Source organism: Barbatula barbatula (assembly GCF_947034865.1).
Source record: "Barbatula barbatula genome assembly, chromosome: 22".
Classification (NCBI taxonomy): Eukaryota; Metazoa; Chordata; class Actinopteri; order Cypriniformes; family Nemacheilidae; genus Barbatula; species Barbatula barbatula.
The window spans coordinates 9383543-9411512 of NC_136785.1; the positions used below are offsets into that span (position 1 = coordinate 9383543).

A 27970-nucleotide genomic window follows, 5' to 3' on the forward strand; every position below is an offset into this window, starting at 1 on the left:
TGAGATTTCGATGTTCTTAACACGTTTGCAATTTCAGGTTGACATATTATAGTTAAATAATATTGTTTACAAGTTTTTGGATTTATTGAAAAGTCTATTAAATTATTTCTGCTTCGTCACAGAACCCAAATTTACGTAGCTGTATTTCAACTTTATTTAATTTTAGTTAACTAATTTTTACTTATTTTATTCTCAAGTAAACTTACATAAAAGAGAAAGTTTCCTATTTATGGGTTTCGTGTAGCTATCACTGTAAGTACAACGACAGAAAGAGAAAAGGAACAGTTTGAAGGACACACGTCTGGTTTTATAGTACCTCCTCCTTTATGTTCATGTTTAAAAAAAACAATGAATCAAGGTCTTCAATCTTTTAAAAAGACAAACTGTTGCTTGGCAACCCTTCATATAAAATACTTGTAAAAGGGACAGGGCCTGAGGATGCTGAAGTTTCAAACTGCTGTTCTTTATACTTGAAAAACTTACCCAAATGCCCACATATGTCATGTCATGATTCATATAAAAAACATAGTAATAAAGTGGGATTGGTATGGACTCTTTGAAGACCTCTTTTGCACCTCACTATGATAGCCTGTTTTCACTTACATTTTACAAAAATGTTTTTGTTTTAAATGCAACAAGTTGCACAACGTTGGAAAAAATAAAAGTTTAAAACACTGTACAGTGAGCTGAAAGCTCTCGCCTACACATCTCTCCCTTCTCTCTCCTCCCGCTGATAAAGCTTATTCAAACGACAACCTTGTAATTCTTCTTTCTTTTCTCTTTTCCTTCATTGGCTAGGCTATTTTTAACACCCAGCTCAGTGCTCATTTGTTTCAAACTGTTTTCAGTTTTCTCATACATTCTAAATATATTCTTCAAGGACCGACAGATCAATACGTGTTATTGTACTAACATTTATGAACGTATTATTGTATGCCTTGTTAATAGAAGATCACATGCAGTTTGTATCCTGCTCATCTATCAACTGCAGATGTGATGTGTCCGTTTCTTCGTCCTGGGGTTAAAATGGACTGAGTCACATTTCCTGTTTGTTATTTCTTACATTCATTGTCAGCCATTAAATACTGTCCTTTCCCTGTTTTTTTCGATTCAGTCTATGCAATTATGGCCATTATGGATAAAAAACAGTTCTTACACCTTTTGAACTGTAATGAATGTATAATCATTTAGAAAATGGCAGGAAGTACAAGGACACAAGAGGACTTGCCAGTGCAGACTCTTTTGTGTTTGTTGGACAACCCCGGCATTTGGCATAGTTCAGAAAATGTGGTATCAATATTGATTAAAAGTTTTGCTGCATGCTTTGTGGACCTGGTCTTTGGGAGAGCTGCCACCTTAACCCTCAAGCTCCCATAGGACTTTTTTGTTTATTGCGTGGGGGCACAGCCATCTGGTGAAATCAGAATAATAGTGCCAGTGTATGTCTGTTTTATGTAAAATGACTTATTTTCCTTGAAAGAAGCTGTTCACTTGGATAATTATCTTATTTTGAAAATGAATGTGTTCCACGAAAGTCACATAATCGGTCAGCTTATGTATGTGACACAGCGTACACCTTCTCAAAACAGACAAAATATTCATCCTTAGTGCACATAACGAACGATTACCATCTGTGAACCAGAACAAAACAGATCCATAAGTGGTTAATTGCCATCTGGGCCTAATAGACAGAACGGCAAAAGCTCATTTTCAGACAGAGAATTGCATCTCTTTTCTGTGTAAATTCTTTTTTTATTTGGGGTCTATACATGAAGCTGATACTTGACCATCTCTGTATCTCTGCACCCATGGCAACAGAGCTGCTGTAACTTAGTAACAAAAATTGCGCATTGCAAGAGATGCGAAATGGTGATTCTTTTCAGACGCGCCAATTTGAACCCTCGGGGACAAGTAACATTTAACCTGTCCTAATGAAGTGAAATTGGAATGTTTTTAAAGGAGATGATCAATATAGAGTGAAAGTAAATGACCATGGCCATTCCATGGTTAGGCCTACATACAGGTACTTCAAAAAATTTGGAATGTAGTTTTCTGTACACTAACATATCAACACAGGGTTGAAAGCTCACCATGTGATAGCCATCACTTTTGTAGAGCATATTAATACAATTGGTGGGTCAAGTTGCCTCCTGGTTTAAAGAAACCTTTTTCACCTTTGTCGTGAAAGTGGTAGAAAATGGCAAGGAAATTGTAAGCAGCTTTTTGTGTTTCACACATAAAGCATGAATTAAATTTCCTGAGAGGTGAATTCATCTATTTTTTCAGTCATTCAGAGATGTTTTTTTTATTTTGTTAATGGCCTGATTGTGACGTTTATTTTGAGGGGGTGGCAGAAAAACGACTGTCCCTTTGATCCAGTGTAACATGACCCCACTAAGCTTACAAAAATAGCACAAAGACCCCCTTTACCTGGTATTTATGTGAAAATAACAAGCCTTAATATAATACATCCAAACAAACATTTGCTTGTTTTAATAACAGGTAATAAGGCGATTTAGCTTAAAATAGATCACAGACAGAAAAATGCAGATAGGCTACATTGTTTATGTTATGTCAGGGCCAAAATAATTCTTATAGCAATATTATTGCAATGTCTACTGTAATAAATAAATAATACTATCAGTCAAATGTATCTTTAATATTGTTTATCTTGTGTTTTCATTCTTTTTGGCCAAAGAATCACACTTAAAATTACTGGTGTAGAAATTGTAACCCATGTTACTCTCAAGGAGAATTTATGCGGAATTATTAATATAACATCACCATACCATATGTGTAGAATGTAAATGATAACGAAAACGGATTTTAATATAAATTGTTTCGTTAATACGAGTATGTTGTGACACTCCTATCAACAATGAAGGCCTAACTTCAATGGAAACAAAAGACTGAAGTATATAAATATATTAAAGCATCATGCACACTAATATTTGTCATTGTGCTGTGAACACCTAAGTCTTAGTTACACCATATCACACCTACATCCATCTGCTGTCCTACCCACAAGCCCTCTGTGCCAACACTGACCATCAATGAGCTCATCACTTCCCTGCTGTATCTGTACAGCACTGACTTCACACGTAGCATTTTACAATAAAAACTACACAAAATGATAAACACAAATCATTTCACACACCCATAGCGCCAACAAATCAGACAATGAGTCAACTTGAACTTCCTACTCAAGTGTGAGATGACCAGTCCATTGATTAATTTATGTTAATTAACTGTCCAACAAATCACACAAACACTTGGTACTTTTAAAGATTTTTGTAAAAGGTCTTAATTTGTGGTCCTTTTGTAGTTTTTATCTGTTAACTATTTCATTTATTCTGTATTTAGGCTCATCTGTAATGTTAATTATTTAAAAAATAAACAATAATCGATAGGAAAATTCCAAAAGTTATTCAAAAAAATCACATCTAAATACATTGAGTTACTGTTTGTGTGAAACCTTGTTAATCTTTTAAAATATATACGGTGTATATAAATACATTTCACAGTGTGTATCAGTGTAACACTGTCACCATGTGGAGACACCTTAGAAATACATTTTATTTACTCACTGTCAGGGGGATGTCATTGACTAACACATCATAACACAAACATCAGTCCAGGAAACATTTTCAAGGTTCCAGCTTACAGTTTGGTACATCAGTACTGAGGAGAGCGCCTGAGAAAAATGAATAAAAAAGAAAAAAACATTCAAGAGACAACAATAAATATCTCTTAATAATCTGGACCAGAAAAGATCAAAGGATAGGTTACGAGGGAAGATAAGAAGGAAGGTTTTAAAATGATTTTTAATATATTGGATTAAATTTTATTTTGTTATCATGTTAAGACAAAAGCTTTTTCAATGATTTTCAAAATCTATTTTCAAACCATTTCTGTGGCCTTGAGATGTCAAAGAGATCTGTTAGTGATTTTACAAGATTATAGTGTTACAAAAGTAAATACAAAAATTCTTTGGAATGTCTATTGCACGTAGGCTTGATAATCATATTTTATTCTTCGTGAACACGTATATGTAACAATGTTAGGCTCTTTCCCAGTCTTCTAGTGACAAAACAAGTCCTACTGTTTGCATGTGCGTGTTTGTATGGTGAAAGTATGTGTGATAATGAGTCTACGGTGACCAAGTGAGCAGAAGAAATGTTCAGCACGTTCAGTTACGGCACTTCCAAGAATAGACCCACAGTTACATGCCACAAAACAAGATGATTTCACCCGTGAGTTCTTGGAAACGCGTTGTCAATTTTTAAAATATTAAAATGCAGCCACAAACACAGAATCAGACAAAATAAAAATAAAATATTGAAGAGAACAAAAACATCTCCTGTCCTTCAATGTTCTTTCTACATTGTCTCTCTCTCCTCAGAAAGCATAAGGTCCAACATAAACAGAAAGACGGAGAACAGAGCTGGTCTGGTAGTTCATGACAGGATTGACTGACACCATCTCCAGATCAAGGACGTACTCCTTGGGTCCAGTCACTGCTCGGGCCAGAACCAACATGGCACTGATGTTGTTGATTTGCTAGAAACGAGAGATTATTTGCATTTAGTGAATATGTCATTAAAATGACTATAATCAATTATTAACTCTTTAAAGTCTCTATAACGTTTCTGACTAACCCGTATGTAGAATTCTCCATTGTCATCCCCTGAGCGGATGCGGAAAGTGTTGTAGGCCCCAGGGTGGACACTGGTGGCCTGGATCTGGAAGATGTCTGAGGGAACTGAACGTTCAGAGGTGATACTCATGTACCGATACACGATTGAGAAGGGTTGATCATTGCACTCTGGCTTTACTACAGGACACACACAGCGACTAGTCGGAAAGAGAGAAAATCCATGAATGGAAAAGAGCAAAAGGGTGTACAATATTATGAAGTGCTCTGATTGGATATAGATTACATTAGAAAGCGATATAAAGAGTATTAGGACTCTTTTAACACTTATAGTATGTAAGACTTCTGAGACAGTTCTGAGAAACAGAAAGTGACCAAATTTTGTCCTATATTTGAATAATATTGCTTTATACTTTAAAACAATTTTGCATGAAAATGGTGCTTGTGCTAACTTTAAATTACATACCACATGGCTTAACATTTTGCTATCTATTGTAATTTTCAAATAATTTTCATGTAGCTAAATGTACCCTACCTATATATTGTTTAATGCCATTTTACCGAGAGATTTTCTTACTGGACTATTTCTATAGTGTTTATGTGTGTTTAAATAAATCCACATCACTCACTTTTCTGACACCTGAATGTAGGGGTCCTGGCAGCGGTTGGAGTCCACACACTGATGCCCACCATGAATGTTCACACAGATCTGTCCTTCCCCACACTGATGAGTGCCGGCTTCACACTCGTTCACATCTACACACAAAATTATTACGGGTAACAGAAACTGAAGAAACTGTGTGTGAGTAAATGTGAGTCATGTGTGATGTTAAGGCTATCAATACTCAATGCTTTGTTTGTAGCAGATTTGTTGCTATTTTTATTAAACATTCCTTTCACAAGTCAACATATGTCAATATAAACAAATTGATGTTCAAATGTAATTTTTTTGCAATCTATAGTTTTGGTACAGGTTACAACCTAATGTGAAAGAAAAATCAAAACCAGCAGAACCATTGCTCTTAAGAGTCAAAAATAAGTTTAAGCAAATAATAAGGATTATATTTCAGTATGTGAGACTTTTACCTTGGCAAAGTCGTGTTCCAAGTAGATCATAGCCATTTGGACAAACACAGGAGAATGTTCCGGGCTCATTCACACACTGAAACTGGCAAAGGTAACTAGAATAACTGCACTCATCATTATCTGGAAAGAAAGAAAACTTCCACTCAGTCCATCTCCGATCGGTCCAAAGGTATTAGGAGAATGTCACTAAACACTAACCATTGCATGAAAATCCATCTGATCCCAAGTCATAGCCCTGATCACAGCGACACAGGAATGTACCATAGGTGTTATAACATCTTTGCTGACAAGGTGCCCCCATCTCACACTCATTTACATCTAAGGAACAACAGAGATGTTAGAAAATTTTTGGGTGTGCAATTCCTTAAAAATTGTATTTTAATACTAATACACTGGTAATGTGTAAACAGATTTTGGCAAACATAGCCGATTTAAGGACTCACCAATACAGGATCGGTTATTTCCTGCCAGCTGAAACCCAGGTTCACACTCACATGAGAAAGATCCAGGCACATTTACACAGCGATGCTGGCAATACCTGTACCTGCACTCATCAATATCTAAAAGATGACAAAGTTTACTTATTAAAGATTGTTTAAAGATACAGCTATTGATTTAAATCACATTTTAGATATAGCACTCACCCACACACTCTATGCCAATCTTGTTGTAGCCATCAGGACACTGACAGGTGTAGGTTCCCACTGTGTTAACACACTGTTGACTGGGCTGGCAGTCATGCAGGCTTAACTCACACTCATTGATGTCTATTTGACACATACACACATCAAACCATTAAACGCAACATTGACATATCAGCCAGGATTATGGGTTCGATTCCCATGGAATGCACATACTGATAAATGCAAAGCTTGAATGCATCGATGTTAATTATCTATATTCTCTTAACCTAATGCATGTCTATTTAATATAAAACACGTTGCACGTTCATCTTTTTGCTCAAACCCATCTGTAAAAACTCACCAACACAGGTGTCCCCTTGGGCAGTGTAGCCAACAGGGCAGGGGTTAAAGGCCTCATTAGTTTCCACAGTCAGACTGGTCTCTGATTGGCTGGAGGGCTCTGGGGCAGTGATAACGGAGGCAGAGCGAGGAAGGCACAGGTAACCACCATAGTGATTAAAGCATTTCATTTCTCCCTGACATGCTCCCTGTATGGTCTCGCACTCGTTTATGTCTATGTGAAAAAAGAGGGATTTGTGGTTTTGATTGGGTAGCACATTAAGAAGATAGAAAAAAGGCAAGAGGTAGAACCAGGACAGAGGAATTGTGCCTTTAATCATCACAAGATAAATAGGGGACAAATGCATCACTTTCTCATCATCTTTGGCACATGACCTTCCACCCACCTCGGCAGAGTTGAGTTTGTACATCCCACTCATAGCCATCTGTACAATCCTGGAAGAGAAAACAGTTTACTATGCGGGTGTCATCTTTAATCATTTGCACATACTGAGAAGTCACACTGACTTTGATTTACAGGAACATCATCTAATGTAAAACGACGTCTGATAGCATTCAATACCCCATAATCTGGGAGTTCAGTTGTATACAATATATAGAAAGTGGCAGGGCGGGGGACAGATGAAGAACACAGACAAATTGTCACGATTACTTACTGTGTCTTGTTCAGCAGGAGCTTGACAGATTGTAGCAGGAAGAAGGGCCAGACCCACGCAAATCAGCACGTATGTGGCCTTCATAGTCACAGGGTTCAGAAGACTAACACACTAAGGTTCACACGCAGCAGGACAGATGAACAAATGTGAAGATGTCGTTAAACTATACAATCTCAAATTCTTCAGTAGGCAGCCGAATGGAGAGCGTGGGGACGTGCGAAAGGGTCGGGGGGGTTTACTTCCTTGCTGCTCTGGAAATACATGGAGGTGGTAGACAGACAGACAGACACAGGCAGGCGAGTGAGGCCTTGTAAAACAACAACAATAAAAGCTAACAAGAACAGCACTCTTTCGTAGCACATTTGTTTTACTAGGCAACCAAATTGAACAGCACTAAACCATCCTAAACCTTATCTAAGGTAGGGTCTTTTTTAACAGGATGGAAACATGATGTTTACCTCAATATAGATTAAATTCTGAACTCTGAGCTCTATAATACTGTACAATAAGTGATATTTGTGTATTAAAGCAACAAGTCAGAGCTTGGAAAAGGAACAGAAACCAGTTGGTGCATTTAATCAGATGCCGCATGAGAGAAAAACAATGACAGCATTTCCATTGTATAGCATCGCTCTACTGTTTATTCTGGAACAGAAGCAGAAACATGCCTGTTGTCTTTGCTCTGCAGGATATGACTACATGGACTGTATTGTGAGCTTTCTAAAAACACCCTTACAATGAACTACAACTCCTTGGGAAATTAAAGGTCACAATACGCATGATTTTGCTTGGACTGACTAAAATACCTGATAGCATTTTATATTTATGGTCACCCTTGCTCTCCATTGACTAATTCCATAGTAACTCATCGTTTTGTATGAAGCATCCCATCATAGAAGTCAAAAGGCAACAATAAAATGGAATTATATGTTTTTCATCGGAATAAGATTATTCAGATTACAAAAACTTTTTCAGAATAACTTTACAAAATCTTTCATTCTGTATTCAAAACACTAAAAACAGATGACAATCGTGGTTTTGAACTCACTTCATTTGATCCACTTTCTAACATCCAGTTGAACAGGGAGATAAAACTTTTTCCTCTTTTCTTCAGATTTGTAGATTGTTTCAGAGCCGTGGGAGCTGTTGTACCAATGTTAAGTGTATTATCAAAGTGAGTAAGGGGGCAATGCTGGTGTGCAAACTATAGAAAGGAGCTTAGGACGGCCCACTTCTTCCCCTCCACCCACTTACAGCTTCTGTATCTATGGCACCCTTCAGCCTCCCGCTTGTTTTCCTTTAGTCCCCAAGGATTCAAATTCCTAGTTTCCAGGCCAAATCAAAAATTCATCACTCAAGCGAAACGAAACAAAAGCAGAATAAGCTCTCTGTGTCCACTGGCAACACAACACACCTGGGGTTTATATACCAAACCCTGTCTTACAGCCCTGGGTATTTCCATTTTTGGGCACGGTGCCTGTTTGGTCGTGTTTTTTTTTTTTTGTTGTTGTTGCTGTAATTACTTCCCCTTTAATTTGCTTTGCCTCTTTAGATCTAATTCTGGAGCCAAGGAATGCAGACACAAATAACGGGGTTAAAAAGGAGCAGAAGGCCCCGATTCTAAAGTAACACTCCACTCGGTGCCAGGAATGTCATGTGTCTTCATTTCACAAAAGGAAGGGGCACCATTAAAACAATGGCTTTGATGGAAACAACAACTTTTAGAAACAGCAGTGCTACTAGAGGTGGACGTTTCTTGGAGAAATTTACAGGCACTTTCCACGACCATTTGTAGGGGCAGTGGGGGTGACATCTGTCACAGTTCTGCACTTTTATAAGGTAGTAAAAGTGTCTCCCCATCAATCCAACTCCAGAGCCAACTGTAGCCCCCTGCTGCTGTCCCACCCCCCAGGACACACAGTCAGGTGGTAGTTTCAGTGTGGGGAAAAAAACACTGATCACTTGTTTACTGTGAGAGGGGATAACAGACCGCTTACTAACAAGTCCTATTTTAGACCTCCGGCTAAAATGAAAGTCATGTTCTAATCATGGTACATTTTCAGGATATTTTTTACCAAATGCCATCCTCCGAATCACAAACACACAAATGCATTTCTATTAACCTGCAAGCTTCAAGGGTGTGGGGAGAGCTGCTGTAGTGGTTGAGGAAAGGTCTCAGGTCTCCAATTGCCCACTTATCTGACCGGCACGTTCAATGGAGGAGAGCCAACATCATTCTGTCAACCTGGGACTATTATTTAATAGGACTATTATTTATTATTTTACCACATGTTGTGTCTGTTTGATATATTGTGTCAGTATTTTACCCACAAGGTCATAGAACAGTTCTTGGTGTGTGTGAGTTTTATGGCAATGTTAACTAGAGCTCCTGACATATTCTGTGAAAGTTTGTCCAATTCAATTTCAATCCAATAATCAAATTGCATTTAAGTCTACAACATATATGTTAATATACACAGTAGCGGTCGAAAGGTGTTTTGTTATACACAAACCAAACATTTCCCTGATCATAATACACTAGATGCTGAGAAAAGAAAACTTAAAAAAATTTAGTTATGATGACAATAATATTTTAATGGGTTGGAATGTCATGTAGATTAAATTAAATTTACATCTTTAGGTGAAGTGTCTTTTAAAATCAACAATTTTACATGTGAAACATCTTACCAACTGCTCCCACAGTCCAGTAGCTTATGGGTGACCAGCGCAAAAGGCAAAGTCCTTGAAAGACAAGTACCATAGCTTTCTTTTCCCCGTCTCAAAACGGCTGTTACCAAAGAACACAATGGCGACAGAGTACCTGCAGCGACATGGCTGAGTCAATGAGAGAAGAAGAGAGAAGAGTTAAAGGTGTTAAGACAGGAAGGAGATGAACAAAAGAATGAATGGAGGAGACCGAATGAGCAAACAGTAAGAACATGAAAAAAACATCTCTTAAAGGATACTTAACCTAAAAATGAAAATTCTGTAATTTACTCACCTTCGAGTTGTGCCAAATCTGTATAAATGATTTTGTTCTGATGAACAGAAAGATATTTGAAGGAATACTTACAACCAGACAAATTTTGCCCCACATTGACTACCATAGGAAAAATACAATGGTATTCAAAAGTGGCCCAGAACTGTATTCTGTCCTACATTATTCAAAATTTATTTTGTGTTCTGAACAAAACATTGTAAAGTAAATGTTCCTACTATGGGAGTCAATGGGGGGCAAGATCTGTTTAGATACAAGCATTCTTCCAAATATCTTTCTCTGTGTTCATCAGAACAAAGAAATGTATACAGATTTGGAACAACTCGAGGGTGAGTAAATGATGACATAATTTTTACTTTTGGGTAAAGTTACTCCTTAAGATATAATATTGCAACCCCAATGTGATTTGCTTGTGTGTTTGAAAGAACATAAGCCTAAATGCATATAAATCACCTTTTTAAATAGACCAGGTAGCACTTGTTATTGTATATAACCAATGGAACCACTTATACTTCTCTGTAACATCGGTAAAGGAATGACATGCCTCACTTGGTTCCAAATAAGACCCCACCTTGCCAGAGGATCAGACAGGGGTGACGTTGTATGCTCTCCACAAGAGGGCATTTAAGCTCTTCTACCACTTTAAAAACACGCTTGAAATTGTCAAACTGATGAAATAAAACAATGCATTTTCCTGTTTGTCAGCTAGAACTGTAATCTGAGTAATGCTCATTAAATAAAATGTGTGTTCTTTTGAGCCAGAAAAATGTCTGCACCACATGTCCATGACAGCTCTTGAGAGCAATCCCAGTCTTTGAACTGATGTCATCCAAGTCTTTTTGGGTCCCTTTGGAGTTTCCTCCAAGCACCTCTCTGGCAAAAAGACTGTCAAACTCATAATACCTGCAGGAAAAATGTGACAACACAAGAAAGTTGAATAAAACAAACTGATAACAAGTGTTATTTCAGCATCACTCGCTTTTACAAACAGATTTCCTAAACGATACTCCGGTCCTGTCATACATTTACTATACACATTACAGACTTGGTTCAAAATACTAGAAGCACTGATCTATAAATAAGCATGGCTTGGCGGTGAGGAGGGACCTGATCGATATAAACATAATAAAGCAAACTGTATTAAATAATAAACTGTGTATCCATTTAACTGCAGCTGGTAAACGTCTTCACGTTATTGCCCACAAACACATTTTCCAAGGACAGTCTCTTTAAAATAAAATAACATTAATAAATGGAATACAATAATACAATTGTAAATGTATTATTAGGAGGATATAACTAGGCTACATGACGCATTTACCAAACAGCATCCAGCTTTTTGCAGAGATTTAGTGAGAAGTCTGGTTTAGAGGTTTACCGAGATATGACTGATGATGAACTTACCGTATCGGTTTTTTTATTGCACGGCCACTGAAAGTTGACCAATATAGGTCTACTCTTTATCTTTTTAAGATACTGCATCGCTGTTGTATTGCGCAGTTATAAATTACAAGCACTCTTTACGGTCTACTAATAAAAACAAAGCAGGCTTTGACGGACCCTTTGATTATATGGGGGGCAGAAATGCTCACAATCTACTTGCACTCGTGTGGAGTTCGGTTTAACGCTTTCCAGTTTGACAGGCTAGATGAACTACATTGACCACAAACCTTGCCCTCATTCAAAATTATTTAGTCTACTATGTGTCACTGCTACCTGCTGCTGGGGAATAAACAACGTTTAGCGGAAACTAAGAGAATAACTATAATTTTTTATCTGCAGTTTGAATAAATTCATGAAAAAAACACCAAGTTAATGTATTTTTTAATAGTACTTTCACACTCTTCAACAACCCAAGCCTTTTTATCGCACTATTTGATGTAGAATTTTGCTCTTGTCATTTCTGGCTTAGACTTGTGGTTCAAGGTAACATAATTAAGACATTCAATGGTAAAATAAATGATAGTTAACATGAATAACTAAATTTGCAATAACAAAATGAACAATGTTTCAAGTATATTGAGAACTTTTATTTGTAAATAAAACAAATGTTGTATTTCAATCTCGATGTGTTGACTGGTCAAAATAGGAAATTCTTTAAACACTACAATTTCTGCATTATAGAAAAACCAAAAGTTTTTAAAATGCACTGTAATCGAAGGAGCAACATTTTGTTTCTATTCAAGTTTTATATGGAAAGGCATTTATAAAAATCAAAGGGCACAAAGGCCTGACATAGATTCTCGTGTTATGGTCGGAAATGGGGGATGCGGGGGTTGGTGTTAGGGTCGTGTAGGGGACAAAGTGTAGGGACCACCTCAGAATGTAGAGGTTCTTTTATCCAAACACCATGCAGATTACATACATAGTGGCATCTATGGTTAAAAAATACAAAAAAAATGTGCCTATCGAGCGCACAGTCATTTCCAGCATTGCATTTTACCACTGGAAAAAATCATTTGAATTGTAGTTTATTATTAAATCATGTAAAACTCATTTTGCATGCATAATAATGATTATCAAGGTAACAGAAATATATTTTAGCATTTCTTGAATGAATATAGGCCTATTAGTTAAATTATACAGAGCTGCTCTGAACCAGCAGACACAGCAACAAGTAAACATACATCAGCATTATTGCTTATTCTGGGTTTGGGTCATTCAACTTGCAGATGGGCATATGTGCCTCAAACACCAACTCTAGCCTTTCTCTCTCCCTTTCAAGTGCAGCGATCTCTTTCTCTAATTTTGTCTTCACTTGTTCCAAATGGTCTGTCTCCTGAAAGAGAAAGCAACAGGTCAGGACTTTTGGCTATCTCTCGAGAATATAAACCCAAATCATTTTGTGAAAATTGTGTGTATTCAAACTCACATTCTGTAAAGTATCTATGAGCACACGACGACGATCGCGGCATCTGGAAGCTGCGACTCTGTTTCTTTCCCTGCGGATCCTAATTCTTTCAAGTTCTTCAGGAGAATTCTATAAAAGGGAAAGGAGCAGAATGACCTCAGGTCTAAATGGGTGATGGTGCTGCCATCTTATGGCTGATAACAACAAAACATCCACAGAGTAATTCTACCCTATTCCAAATATGCTGTTCCTGTTATTCATCCCTTGGCACTGTTCACAATGTGGTCTGCGCTTTAAGATTCCCGCTCGAATATTGCAGTGATGACTCACAGCAGATGCCCCTTTGTGATTCAGGTGTGACTCATTTTACGCTTTACCATAAGGGGTTGAGTCAACATCCCACATTAAATCCACTTTCCCTTTATTCTGCATTCTAATCTTTTAAAAATATGAATAACTTACATGCTTATCACTGTATCCTACTGCCCTGTCCTCTACTACTCCTAAACAAGACTGGTCAGGACTGGAGCATTGAGACAAACAGGCTGGGCAGTTGGGCATCCATGAGGAAAATGAGGTGGTCTCTGACTGGGAAAGTAGAGAAGACTGCAGAAACCATTGAAGATCTGGATTGGATGTAATTACATCAAGATTTGGACTGGATGTTGTCCCCTCAATGACATTCTGTGATTTTGAGGGAAAACAAACACACAATGCACAATTTGCCTGAACTCAGTTGTTCACAAGAAAATTACTAAAACTTAGAATATATTAAAAGTCGAACAACTACTAAAAACACAACGCTTCTATTTGATTTAAAAATTTTAAACTAACCATTTGTTTTTAAAGTTACACACCTGCTGTATTTGAAGAGCCAATGTGTGGTCCGGTCCCATCCATCCTGGAGCAAAGTCGGATTCAATCATACGATAAGATTCTTCCCTACCTTCATTACGAGACATTTCCATGTTACATTCCCAAAGTTCCATTAAGAGCGCCATGATAAAATCTACTGATAACCAATTAGTTCATATTTCTAACGTGATCGAAGCTCAAATCCATTTCTCTCTACTGTAAAACAACCCAATCGCAGTTAGCATGGCAAGAGAAATAACGAAATAATAATCCACCAGAGGGAATGGCAAAATAAACCCAAAACACGTGCTAAAACTTTCTTAAATTGTTTCACCGCCTTACCTCCCTCCCACACACACCCACGCACTCTCTCTCCCCATTTGGGGGAACATCGCCTCCTCTTTTGTGTAGACACAAATGACCGTTGCTCACGATCTCTGGGCGTCTGTTCTCCGGCGCCAAAACAGTCATTTCATTCATAACATTACACTAGAAATCCGCGTAAACGTGTTCAAAATAAGTGGTTTGAGAGCTGCAGAGGCTTCCTAAACTCACACCCTACATCTTGAAATTGGACTATACGCATTTTTTGCCAGATAGGTGACGTGGAGGTTAAATATGTATGATTAAGCGAACTGTCGCGGAACCGGTAGGATATATCCATGAATCACGACGCTGGGAGCGCCAAGTGGAATTGACATATTAAATAAGAGCAAATACCGAAATATGACTTTCATTAGTATTTGACAAATATCTGTCTGCGAATGAACATTATAATAAAATGATGAATGCTAGCAGCATGTATATACACATTTCAGGCTTATAATTACGCCAAACCAAAAATGAGTCACGTTCAAATAAACCACTAGAAGAATTTGACGTTTGATGAAAATCAAATAACTGTACAATCATTCTTTTTTATTATTAAATGACAGCACATAAGTGATAACACACGTGTTTGTGTGATATAATAGACGGAATACACACAGATAGTCTATTACAATGGTCTGTATGCGCCCACGGTAATGTCAAAGAGTTTAGGATTGTTCAGTGTCCCTTCTTTGTCCAAAAGAAAGTAGAACTTGTAGCCTTTCATTTTAAGAGGAATAAATGAAGGCGATTCCAGCCTATGTGCATGGCATGTCACTTGACTTAAAGGCACAGTTAAATGATGAGCTCTCAGAGGACCCAAAGGTGACTGCGTAGACACTGTAACCTTTCCCCCACCCTTATGCAACATTACACGACTGACAGAACGACGGCTAAACAATGTCGCCAGGCCCAGGATTCCTCCACCTGCGACAACAAAGTAAAGTAAGGTTTTGAGACAACTAAAACACATTAAACATGGCGATACTGTCAGCATATAGTGTTGTGGCTTACCAATAAAAAGGCATCCAAGTGTGAACCCATACCTCCAGGCGTTTGATCCAAGGTTCATGTCAAAACTGAAAAATCCTCCTAACTCAGTTCTGACTTTTGGAGGCTCACCTCCGTTTTTTCTCGTGTCTCGAAGACTTGTGAAAGCAAAATGGGCCAGATATGCCCAGAACAGAAACTGGCCTCCACAGAATATGGCCAAAAGTCTGAAAAAGCGGGTCCGATCGTGCTCGAAGAGGATCACATCCTTTACGACAGCAGTGGAGGTGAAGGAGTATGCATTCCTGATTGAAGTGGGATTTTTGGGATTTACGCGCAAAGGGCAACGTAGTGGACTCAAGATAGTTGCTATATCATTATTTATAACAAACCGTGTCCATGTGGATACGAAAGTTTTTGAAGACTGAATAGGCCTACCTGTTATTTGATACGTTGAAATAAACGTTCGACAGGACCTTGCACCAAATAACAAACAGTGAAAACCCATGTTCTCAAAATATTACTTTTAAGTGTTATCAGCCAGTTTTCTGCGATTAAATTTAAACATCAAACATTTTGTAAATAACTCAAATATCATCTAACATGCTGACAGAATAGTGCAACATTAGGACGACGCCATATTGGCTCTCCATGCTACGGATGCCGCATTGGACCAAAAATGTTACTTTTGTTCAGAATAGACTGCATATCTACAAACAAACGAAACATTGTTTCAGTTTTTTAAAGTAATAATTGTTTCTTATTTACTTACTTTATTATTTAAGTCTAATTACTTATGTTAATATGAACGACTATATGTTTTTATTTAAAAAAATAAAAAGCACTGGTAAACAATTTTGATTTATTTTAAAAATGATTAACATTTTGTTTTCCAAATGTCGAGTAACATTCTTTAGAGTTAAAACATACACAGTACATAGGGTTAATTTCTTTGACTTGGTATCAACAAACACGCTTGAGGTATAAAACAAAGATCAATTGTATTCATTTTCTCAAGATACTTGAGAGTAAGATGAGGGAGATAACGGCGTTTGGGTTTATTATGTGTGTGGGTGTGGGGGGGGGGGGGTGTTACTCTTATCAGATGTGTGAGACAATAACCTGATCCAGATTTGCAAACAAAGGTTTAATTTTCGTGCGGTGTCTAAAATCCAGTCTTGTCAAAAGTTCAGGAAATCAAAGAACAGTTTGTAACTTTATTATTAAAGTGAAAATTTAGACCTAAATTTCCAAGGACTAATGATCTAAATCTGAAGTAATTTATGCCACGGGACACGCCTAACCCCCGCTGACAGCCTACCGTCAGAGCCCACTAACAAACGCACCCACTCATCTCCATACAGACAACACGCATTCATTTACAAAGCAAAACACCCACACCCAACAGAAAACCTGAAGTCATGGCTTTGTTGACAAATCAGTCAGAATGCCATTAATGTGATAAGCTTAAAATATATTTTTGATATACATTCATATTTATGTTAAAATCATTAACATTACAGTTATTATGTTATATTACGGTACTTTTTGAGAGAGACAGAGAGAGAGAGAGAGAGAGAGAGAGAGAGAGAGAGAAAAACCGGTTTTACTAGTACCTGCGCTGCGCCGTTATGTTTATGCGCATGCGCGTTCTCACCTGGCGTTCCTGATCAGTTTGGGTTGAAACTTTTGCTCGGCAGTAGAAGTCTGAACGCTGCCGCATAACAGACATGCCGATTTTCACAATTCAAGAAGTGTTTTACAAGGTGGAGTCGACAATTGTAAACAGGAGTTTGAAATGCGACGATTAAATGATGGATACTTGTGAATAGTCAACAATTGGCCGTTGTTGGAAGGACCTACGTATACCATCCATTGGGAAACGGAGATAAATCATATTTTCGAAAATGCCTCGAGCCTTCCTGGTCAAAAAGATGAACATCACAAATGGAAAGAAAAACTGGAGTCTGCTACCGGATTCTGTGCGTGGGGACATATACATTCCATGTGAGTGTCACGTTTATGTTAATGCTCTTTTTCAAAGAAAAAAATCGTGATAAGGAAATACAAGTAAGAATTAAACTTACTGACAGTTTCTGATCATTGGTTGATATTTACCATTTTCTCCTTTCTGTTCCCATAGTGTCCCTTTTTCCATCATATGTAAATGAGGTATGTGAAGGCAGCCTTGCAGAGCACTCCTGCTTCACAACACCACAAAAAAGCAACACATTTCTACAGATTCCAACACAAGTCCTGTCTGCACAGCTTCCATCCTCTACTGCACAGGGTCAACATGATCAAAGGCCAGAGTGCCACATGAGAACTGAGAGATTGCCATACGTTCGTTCAAAGATGAAGGTGAGTTTACAATTATTTTTGCATTTTATTTTTGGTTGGTAAAAGCTGCTTTGGTGTTTTAAATTATTAGGGTAATATATTTTTTTACAATTGAAATGTTGTTAACAACAGTTTTATTATTATACATATATTTTTGTTAGGCATTCTTGAATAAGGTAACTGCACATTCTGTGTTCTATAAGGATATATTAATACCTAACCCAAAACCCTCTCTTTATTGATTTTCCACATTCAGATAACTACAGGTAATTTTTTACCTTCGGTTGCTCCAGTCGTCTCAGAAAATGCAAGCAAATTAGCAAATACTCCATCTGATGCATCTGTATTCACCTGCCAAGTATGCCAAAAGACATTCAGTACAGCACGTATGCTGAAACGACATGTAAAATGTCATAGTAAAACAAAGAGATACTCATGTGAGCATTGTGAAAAAGGATTTAATGATACTTTTGACCTAAAGAGGCACGTCCGTACACATACTGGTAAGTTCAAATGTATTTAATATTAGCATCATTTAGTACATTTTTTTTATACATTAAGGTTACATTTATTTTCATCTTTATTCTTTTTGTTTTAATGCAGGTGTGAGACCCTATAAATGCACTTCGTGTGCTAAGGCCTTCACCCAGCGCTGCTCTTTAGAATCTCACCAAAAGAAGATCCATGCCATTACTCAACAGTATGCCTACAAAGAGCGCAGGGGCAAAGTGTATGTATGTGAGGAGTGTGGTCTGACTGCACAGACACAGGACAGCCTGTGGAATCATCTTCAAGCTGAACATCCACAGAGCAGATCCATAGACTGCAATGAAGGCAAGAAGTTAGCTGAGAAAGACAATGACAGCTAAAATGGGGGAAATGATACAAACTAGGTTTGATAAAGACACATTTTGTTATACTTAACTTTTGCACTTCTGTATACTTAATTCTGAGAACAATGCCTTCACGATAGACGAAATATGATTTTGATACATTAAATTATGACTACACTGAATGATAATGGTATTTTTATGTCTTGACATGTACATCACATTCAATTATGAATAATTCCTTGTTATTCATGTACCCTGCTCCATTGTGTGTTTTTTATATTTATAAGTTTACAAACCGTAAAACTGCTCAGTGCAATTTGTGATTTATCTTTAATGATACATCGCCTTTTTGCACTCGTAGACTCACCGGTGATAAATTGTGGTTGTCCTTTTAAAACAGAATCTTTAAACCACGAGTTTTGACTTTGCAACGGGCTCGTAACATTCTGCACGAGCGCGCGCACTGTGGGTCGGTATGAATCGTCCAATTATTCGCAGGCGCGTTTAAGGGTGACGTCAGTCAGTGTGAGGTCCACAAGGAGACGTTCAGGTAAAAAGAGGTTGAGGTTGAAAACACGAGATGCTCGGCAAGGAGAGTCGGGATATTGTTATTTCCATGTATCTGGCTGAACTGAAATGTTGAAAATATTCGTAAAACGGGATTAACCTCGCGGCAGATTATTACGACGTCAACATTCGATAGAGCTCGCACATCCAACCGTCGTTGTGTCTCGAGCTCGCGGTTGTTTTGTCATACGACCTGAGAGGAAATCAAGCGCAACAGTTACCAGATATTCTGGGACCAGAAGAAACTCAAAATCCGTCTGGATAATATGTGATGTGATAACCTCTGTGAGACGCTACAAGGAACGGACTCATCTTTAGGGGGATGCTCGTGCGCCGTGACCGTCGCCACCGTAGAAACGCGGTGGTACACGCAGTTGATGGGGTGAAATAGGTTACGGAGAGGTCCTAACGGCGGACCGCAGCGCTGTTTTCCATCCTGGACTTGACGTGCAGTGAGAATACATGTTAGTAAAAGATGCAAGGGGTGACGGTGACGGGAGAAGCGCCCACACTGAATGGGGGTGGAAGAGAGGAGGTAAGCCGTGAAAATGTTGCCAAAGTCTGTGGTTTGTTTTCCTTCGTGTTCACGTAAATATATTGTTAACGTCTGGGAGGCAGTGCGTATCCCGTAGACTGAAAAAAAACGTTTTTGTTTATTTGTGTCGTTTTTTTCTTTTTGTGTAATGCATATAAACACACTATTGACTATTCTGTATGGAAATGTTTTGTTAAATACATTTGAAATAGAAGGTATAAGTAGTGCTTGCAATTTGTGCTATGTTTGTTGCCTTATTTATACTAATTCATACACGAGAACCCACCTTTGCTTTTAGACTTAAAGGTTAATGTTTAGTATGGAATGGAAAAGCCTGTTTATAAAGGGGAGGGGCCCTGCAACCTGCCCTTAGGCGGTGTCGTCATAGGAAACACGAACGGGAGCTGTTGGGAGGAATGCACAACCATTATTTTATTTGATCTAAATTGTCCACCCCACATCCGAATACTTAACACGTATCTCAAATGGAGTGAAATCGTGCATCTCTTATAGGAATGGCTAACAGAAAAAGAGTCATGTAAATGTGGTCACTGTTTCTTCTAATCTACCTGGCTGTATATATTAATTTATTGTTCTGTTTGTAATAATGGTCCTGATCTGACCTTGCCCACCCTAAACAGTTCAAATGCTCCGTATAAAGGGAAATGGTGTACAGCAGTCTTAATTTCTATAGCGAGACTTGCTTTGAACAATAAACCAAACACTAATTGCAACGAAAGTGTACAAAACCACAGCACATTTATTATGTAAGAGGACACACCTCCTTAATGTACCTCTTCGAAAGATGCTTTAAAGATTGGCAGAATGAAATGATCATGATGTCATAAATAACATACAATTATTGGTTATGCATTGCACATTTAGACCTTTTGCACGCTTTGCCCCCAAATTTGCACCTTTGAGACTTTTTGTCTGGGTTACTCTAGTTTCTCATTTTGACCTTCCCACATGGCTTAAATGCAATGTCTACAGAAAATCCATTAAATAGCACATACTCTTCAGGTTAAAACAATTGTTTTCGTAGCATGATTTTTAGTATTCCTCATCAAAAATATAAGCATAGTCTCCATTCTTTTATCTCACGTTCACCCTCAGTTGCTGAGTTTATCCCCATATTATGTTACAGATCGATCGATAGAATTAGAGACAGAGTGGGGGATGGAGAATTTTTGAAAACCTTATTGAGTTTTCATAGTGTTTGTATCACATTGTCACTTACAGACTTGTAAATATGTTGAAAAGCAGATAATTCAATGTAGTGACAACTCCAAAATGAACTGTTTTTAACTAACCATTTTGCACAGTGCAGCATGTTTGCATGCGAGTCTGTATTCTTTTGACTTTTTTGCTTTGTGGACTAGCAGATCTCTTTCATGAATGCACCCTCGGTCAGATAGAATAGGATACATATGCTGACAGGGCAATCAAGTCTTTAAGAGAGCACTCAGATCATCCTGTTTTAATTTATGGCCATCCCATTCTCCACCACTCTTTAACATTCATACTTAACCAGTCCCCCGTATATATTATCTATCTGCCGGTTTGTATGTTCTGTATTCCCCTTGACGCATCTCTCAATATCATTTGTTCAGACTGAATATTGTTTGAATCCCAATGTCCTTAATCTCAAAATACTCCACCCATAATTAGATATAAATGTCTGTACACCCACATCTAACAAGTGAAGAGGGCAAACATATTCAGTAACTTTCATCCTCTGTCCCAAATAGAAAAATAATTCTTTAGCTCAATTTGCTCCCTGGGAAACACACATACAGTCAAAACAGCACTCCATTAGCCCCAAAATGTTTATGCCAGCCACTGCGATTCCACCAATGTGAAATGCATTCAAATGCATATGACTCCAGACATTCATGGGCGTCTAAATAATTTAACCTATTAGAGTGGTTTTGAAATAGCACGCTGACTTTATCCACTATTTATACATAGCTGCCATTTTGTTCTAGGCAAGTGTTTCTGAAGTTGAAATCACATGCTCCAGAATATTTTCACACTGATCACACTTTTACATCATCATGTCTCTTAGGACACATTGTCATAATGTACCGCCAGGATTAATCTCGTTTACCTCTTATTTTCCCTTCCTTTGCTTCATATTTCTTTTGAATAAATATTTTATTTATGTGGGTAGTTGACCAATAAAGGACACATGTATCCAAAGGAGTGAAATAGCACAAATTTAAGAAAAAACTAACGATGAAGTTATGTCTCTCTTATGCTATTTAATGTTATTTATATATTAATAATATGAAAAATCATGTTTTCCAAATTTTTGCTGTCACACTGTAGGACACATGGTACGATTTATTTGTCTACTACGCTTTTATCTATATAGTATCTTCATTTATAATGTTTCATATATTATAATAATTTGGAAGAGACAAAACTGTAAAAGCATGGATAGATTGTAACTTCAACAGATTACACACAATAATAGTCACAATTACAGGTCCTAATGGATTCTGTGTCTCCCGTCCCAGTTTGGTCTCTTGTCCTTGTAAAAGGCACGATTAAACTCCTGCCAAGAGGAGCACAGCCTCCATGCCACGCTTGGGCTGCAGCCTGCTTTTAGTGCTGCAGTTTCTCACGGCAAGGGCATTGCTTGTGCTATTAGTTGATTTATGTGTGTATGTGTGAGAGAGAGAAAGAGTGTTAGAGAAGAGGGAACAGTTAAAGACATGTGTATACTATGTGTAGGCCTATATACTATAACAGTATAAGATAAATTATTTCTGCTACCTGTTTGTGTTTTAAGTTTTAGGGGGTCTGTATGCTTCACCCCTTGTTTTCCACCTCCAGCTGTAGTTTGGAATCTGTTTATTTTTGCCCATATGACGACAACACCTCACGCCACCACTGGGGTCAGTCTAGGCAGTAGGGAGCCACATGCATTTACTCCAGATGATGCACTCAGTGATGTCTAAAAGCTTCTAGACTTTCCCTCCTCACTCATACAGAGCATTTTAAAATGAGACATGGTTTGGGTTACGAGCATCCAGGAAATGTATTCAGCCCTCAGGAGAATGATCTATTACTGAGTTCTCTATGCTGTATGTCAGTGAATTTAGCCGACTGCTCTCCACTACATTCTACACAATATGGTTAAATATACTTTTATGAATCATGCATTGAATATGTAAATTGTAAACATGACTGATCTTTCTCTTTCGTTTTTCTTTCCCTCCTTACCCATCAAATCACACCCCAAACGTTCATTCACTGGTGCACCCTGTGTGACTCCAAACCCTGCTGTTCAACACCTTCCAACTCATCTCTGCTTATTCCTGAACCCTGCCCCATTCAATTTCCTATCCATCTGCACACCAATACTCTCCTCTCCAACCTTCTGTCCCATGCTTTTTCGATTTCCCATCCAAATCACCTCCATACCCACCCTCCCTCTTTCCCATTTACAGCAGCGTCCCCTCAAGCAGTCCCTGAGCGGCTCGCTGTGCAGAGAGTCCCATTGGAAGTGCCTGCTGCTCACCTTGCTCATGTATGGCTGTTTCGGCACGCTAGGCTGGTGTTCCCTGTACCGCATAACCGTTATGAGTTCAGGTGTCCATGGCTTCTACGGAGACCAAGTCCCACTCTACGAAAGCCCGTGTTCTAACGGTTATGTGTACATCCCCGTGTCCTTCTTGGCTATGCTCTACGTGGTCTACTTGGTAGAGTGCTGGCACTGTTTCTCTAAATCAGCTAACCTTGCCAAGGTGGAAATAAGCGAGGTGTATGATAGGATACAGCGGCTACAGCAAGCCACGCCCTGCATCTGGTGGAAAGCCATCAGCTACCATTACGTACGACGTACTAGACAGGTGACGCGTTACCGCAATGGAGACGCCTACACCACCACACAGGTGTACCATGAAAGAGTTAACACACATGCGTCGAGCTCTGAGTTTGATTACTCTCGCCTTGGAGTCAAAGACGTTTCTAAGGAGCTTCAGGGCCTGTTGGAGCATCCTGTCACACGGTTACGGTTCACAAAGTGCTTCAGCTTTGCCAGTGCCCGTGCAGAGACTGCCTACCTCACACAGAGAGCACGCTTCTTTGGTGACAACGAGGGTTTGGATGACTACATGGAAGCACGGGAGGGCATGCATCTTAAAAATGTGGACTTTCGGGAACACATGTTGGCTTTCCCCAACCCATCCCGGCCACCTTGGTACACTCGACGCTGGGTGTACTGGCTGGCTTCTGCTATTCTGTTGTCATGGCCTCTTCGTGTTATTGCCGAGTACCGCACGGCATATGTCCACTATCATGTTGAGAAACTGTTTGGTGAAAATGAGGATGCCAATGATAATGACAATACAGAAACAGGGAACTATTGCACAGGTTTTGAACATGGCACAGGTGGTCCCACCCTGCGTGTCATATCACGGGTCAACACAGTGGATATGACAGAACTGGAATGGCACATTCGCTGTAACCAGCAGATGGTGCCGAGCTACTCTGAGGCCTTGCTTATGGATTTGGATATGAACACAAATACGCCGTTGTCTGTTGCTATGGCAGCACAGATGCGACGCAATTCTAGCTACTTCCTTCAGAGCTGCCCCAGGTGCCGGAGGTCGACAAGCAGCTCCTCCCTGCCTTCTTGGGTTAGGGGGAATGTGGCCACAGGGACAAATGCATTTCCCATCAGGCCTGGCGGTAGGCTGTCGCTCAGTCGCAGCGGATTCTCTCTTGGGCGTTTACATACCGCAAGAAGCCGCCACCCCTGCCTGTTTCACTCAAGAAGCCTAGGTGGAGGGATGGGCGGACGAGTGGAAGAGGGAGGCGGTGGTTTTCTTGGTCTTGGGTTTAGAGTGCCAGATGAGGAAAGGCGAGGTGTATTAGAGAGCGAAGGTATGGAAGACGAGGCGGAAGAGAGAGAGAATGAAGAGCACAGGGAGAATGAGGGAGACCACCCACCCACCTACCAGGATGCTCTCCATTTTCCTGTGTTAATTATTCACGGGGAGGAGAGCTGCCATAGGGGGCGTGGCATTGACACGGGTTAAAATAATGTCTATGACTTAAAGAAAAGAATGTAAGACATGTTTGCAAAACAGATTGAAGACGCAGGTTGAGGAATAGAGGGGAATTATTAACATGCCAGTAGCTATGGGAGGATTAAAATGTAAAGGTTAAAATGCTCAAGTTATGAATCTTAAAAACTGATCTATGTCAATGTGTGACATTGCAAAACAATTTAAATCCGTTCACGTGTAGAAAGTTGTGAGGATCGAAATTAAACTTATATACATCGGTCATGTCATATTCATGTCAATAGCTCTGGCTTGATACAGACTGACCCTAAATAAGTATATAGTTGTAAATTCCTAGTAGAAAAATATAATAGGCATGGAACATCAGTGTCCTGAATTTTCTATTTCTAAAATCTCTGGCATATCATGTCCATAACAGACAAAAAAGTTCAGTGTCCTTTTTTTGACCATGAACATAATGAATTGATGTGAAAAATAGGGCATCTGCTACATTCTAAAGGCTGGGAATTTTGTGACATACACTGGTGTAGCTCTGTAAATGTGTAAGTGAACAACATGCAATGCAGCCTGTGGATGATGGGTCTGTGATAGCACTAAATGCACACTGTATTTCAATAGACATCCGGAGGAAGGAAAAATCACTTAATTTATAGAAAAGACAGAACAGACAGTTACAAAACCAAATGGTTCTCAGGGGGAAAGAATGTTTTATTTGATTTGATTTTGTAAAAAAATGTGTAAAACAAAACAATAAGTTTGGGATGGTAAAAACTAATAAAATGAAGGTGAGTGTAGTAGGTGAATGGTAATACCTCACTGTTTTTCACTGTGCTTTAATCCACTGTCCTGGGTATTGACTTCTTTTAATCTCTTGATCTTTTTAATTGCCTGGTAGAAGCACGGTGCTTATGACTTCACTCATGTCTGCCTTAGAGGTGTCTAATGTCAGCCTCATGTCTACTGCAGCCAAATGAGCGTAGATCTGTTAAGCAGCAGCTAAATGTATTTCTTTTTATACCCCAACACCCAATTATATACATAAGAATAAAATAATGATTTATACCTAAGAGAAGAATATTCTTATCATTAATTTCCCCCATAGACTATTAGAAACATTCAAATATGGCCTGTTTCATTTTGATACAAGTATTATTACTCATAGAAGAAATGAACAACACAAGATTTGTGTAACAATCCACCGTCCCATGTAGTCACATCTGGGATATGTGCAAAATTGCAACTGCAAAATAAACTAAATGTAAGTCAAGCACAAAGTATCATCCACTTTACAAACAATGCAGCGGCTTATGGGAAAAATGCTATAATTTTAATGAGCAGATGGAACGAATGTAATAACAGCTTTGCACATTGACAGGATGTTATTTTAAAAAACGTAAATGTAAAATCCAAAGCACACATCAAGAGCATCCCTGTGTTGTTTGTAGGATTTCCACCGATCAAATTATTGCTACTGTGTCAAAAAGCACTAACATATCTCAGTGATGAATAAATGATACAGTGGTCATGGCCATGAAACTCTTATTAATAAAGTCAAATCATGAACAATGTATTCTGTGACTTTTTCATTATTGTTATTTATGTTTACTAAAGTTAGTCTATTTATCGTTACAATGTTGTTTTATGGTACATCTGGTCCATACCACAACAAAAAGGGTTTATTTGCATGTGCTCAATTCACGGTGAACAGTCAGTCACGTGTTATTAACCTGAAAATTACTACATTTGACTTTGAATCTTTCAAGTAGATTCATTAATATTGCTATGAATTTCCAGATTTATTCTTGGTAACTCTAGGCCGATGACAGTTTGTTTTTTGGATTGGATCGATGCATACAGGAAGCCCTTGACAGTGGAATTGCACTGATATAATTGCCACATTTAGCATCTGCCTACAATGAGTTTATACTTCCTTGTTATATAGTCATTGCATATTAACAGTATTAAATGATATGCATGATTAAACAGATAATAAGCATTACTTTATGTCGATGCGTTCACATAAAATGGTTTTTTACCATGGCAAATGGTTCCACCTAGTGGTGTGTTTTGTAACGAAGAGTTTATTAAGAAAAGGAATAAAAAGGATTAAACAGACCATTAAAACAACAATTTAATTCTAAATATAATTTTTTTCTATTTCTTAATTGTTTGCCACGTGAAGGTAAAGGGAAATTATGCTGGTGTTAAATCATTATGTTCTTTCATCCTCTCCTACCTTCTGTATATAATCTGGGTTTAAAGGAGGGTGCGGGAGTAGGAAATTACCTCACAACAAATGAGACAACCTGGAATATTTATTTTCTGTGTGTTTGGTGGATGTAAAGGGACACAAACCAGTCTGATTTAAGCTGGTAAGTAAAACATTTAAACCATGCATTTTCTGCATCAAAAAAGTCAGTTTTAATTTTACTGATCTATCCTCATGTTGTTTGTTTTTGTGAAAAACAAATGGAGAGATCGATAAAATCTTATGTTGATGTTGTCTGAGGCTTCAACACACCTAACATGTTGTGATCATGTGTAACAAGAGTCAATAATGATAGAAATTGTCTTAATTTTATTTTAATTAAATAATAAACACCACTTAATTCATTAACAGATTTAAATCTTCAAGTGTGAGCATAGCCAGATGACATTTAGGATGCCTTGTTTAGTAAACCCTAATAAGAAAAGATTCTTGTTTATAATTGTATTATCCATTTACATCCAATCATTGCATTCCATTACCATTGCATGCAATGGAAATACAATAGTTGCTTTGTTTTATTGCACTGTTGAATGTCCTCTTCTAACATTAACAGAAGTGTTGTGATAGTGTTTGTAATGAGGAGAAGCGCTGAGATAAGCTTTTAGTAAGCAGCTTGTTACCTCCCATGAGCCTGAGGATTCAAACTAACGCTGCCACTAGAGATTTAGGTCATAGAGAATTCAGAGCAGGTTGTCCTAGTGACAATAATGAGAACCAAACCAGTTTCAGGTACACAATTGCGTTGAAGTGTCTGCACGTGGATTCAACCTTAATGTGCTTAATAGCTTCGAATCACAATATATTAGTTGTAATTGAGGTAGAATGGTATTTAAATGAGTAGTTCACTTTAAGATAAGCCCCCATTTGAGTTCCCATAGTAGGAATAAAAATTACTATGGAGAGTCAAAGGGGGCTTATTTTGAAAACGGAGAAACACTCAATCAT

General features: G+C 38.3%; 5 protein-coding genes across 6 annotated transcripts; 2 read left to right on the forward strand and 3 right to left on the reverse strand.

Annotated features, from left to right (window-relative positions):
• Positions 1-2462: 2462 nt before the first annotated feature.
• efemp2b (EGF containing fibulin extracellular matrix protein 2b) lies at positions 2463-8559 on the reverse strand. 2 transcript variants are annotated; one of them, XM_079486064.1, is made up of 11 exons: positions 8428-8559; positions 7380-7630; positions 7110-7158; positions 6725-6937; positions 6385-6507; positions 6184-6300; positions 5939-6058; positions 5741-5860; positions 5284-5410; positions 4659-4854; positions 2463-4560 (listed from the first exon to the last, which is right to left on the reverse strand). In XM_079486064.1, the coding sequence occupies exons 2-11, from the start codon at positions 7461-7463 to the stop codon at positions 4399-4401; spliced, it is 1311 nt and encodes a 436-aa protein (XP_079342190.1). In that variant the 5' UTR covers positions 7464-7630; positions 8428-8559; the 3' UTR covers positions 2463-4398. The 2 variants fall into 2 exon arrangements, with proteins under 2 accessions (XP_079342190.1, XP_079342189.1); XM_079486063.1 differs by having other exon boundaries at positions 2691-4560; positions 7380-7490; positions 8428-8553.
• Positions 8560-12388: 3829 nt separating this feature from the next.
• On the reverse strand, positions 12389-14757 carry fosl1b (FOS like 1, AP-1 transcription factor subunit b). Its single transcript, XM_079486220.1, has 4 exons — positions 14086-14757; positions 13691-13912; positions 13250-13357; positions 12389-13156 (listed from the first exon to the last, which is right to left on the reverse strand). Exons 1-4 carry the CDS (start codon positions 14227-14229, stop codon positions 13019-13021), a joined length of 612 nt encoding a protein of 203 aa, XP_079342346.1. The 5' UTR covers positions 14230-14757; the 3' UTR covers positions 12389-13018.
• Positions 14758-14954: 197 nt separating this feature from the next.
• On the reverse strand, positions 14955-15950 carry tmem223 (transmembrane protein 223; the record flags this gene model as incomplete). The annotated part of the gene is made up of 2 exons (XM_079486219.1): positions 14955-15379; positions 15467-15950. 2 exons carry the CDS (start codon positions 15948-15950, stop codon positions 15081-15083), a joined length of 783 nt encoding a protein of 260 aa, XP_079342345.1. The 3' UTR covers positions 14955-15080.
• Positions 15951-16087: 137 nt separating this feature from the next.
• ovol1b (ovo-like zinc finger 1b) lies at positions 16088-19962 on the forward strand. Its single transcript, XM_079486218.1, has 4 exons — positions 16088-17449; positions 17586-17803; positions 18039-18285; positions 18386-19962. The coding sequence occupies exons 1-4, from the start codon at positions 17350-17352 to the stop codon at positions 18649-18651; spliced, it is 831 nt and encodes a 276-aa protein (XP_079342344.1). The 5' UTR covers positions 16088-17349; the 3' UTR covers positions 18652-19962.
• tmem151a (transmembrane protein 151A) lies at positions 19122-26324 on the forward strand. Its single transcript, XM_079486217.1, has 2 exons — positions 19122-19717; positions 23176-26324. The coding sequence occupies exons 1-2, from the start codon at positions 19658-19660 to the stop codon at positions 24766-24768; spliced, it is 1653 nt and encodes a 550-aa protein (XP_079342343.1). The 5' UTR covers positions 19122-19657; the 3' UTR covers positions 24769-26324.
• The last annotated feature ends 1646 nt before the right edge of the window (positions 26325-27970 follow it).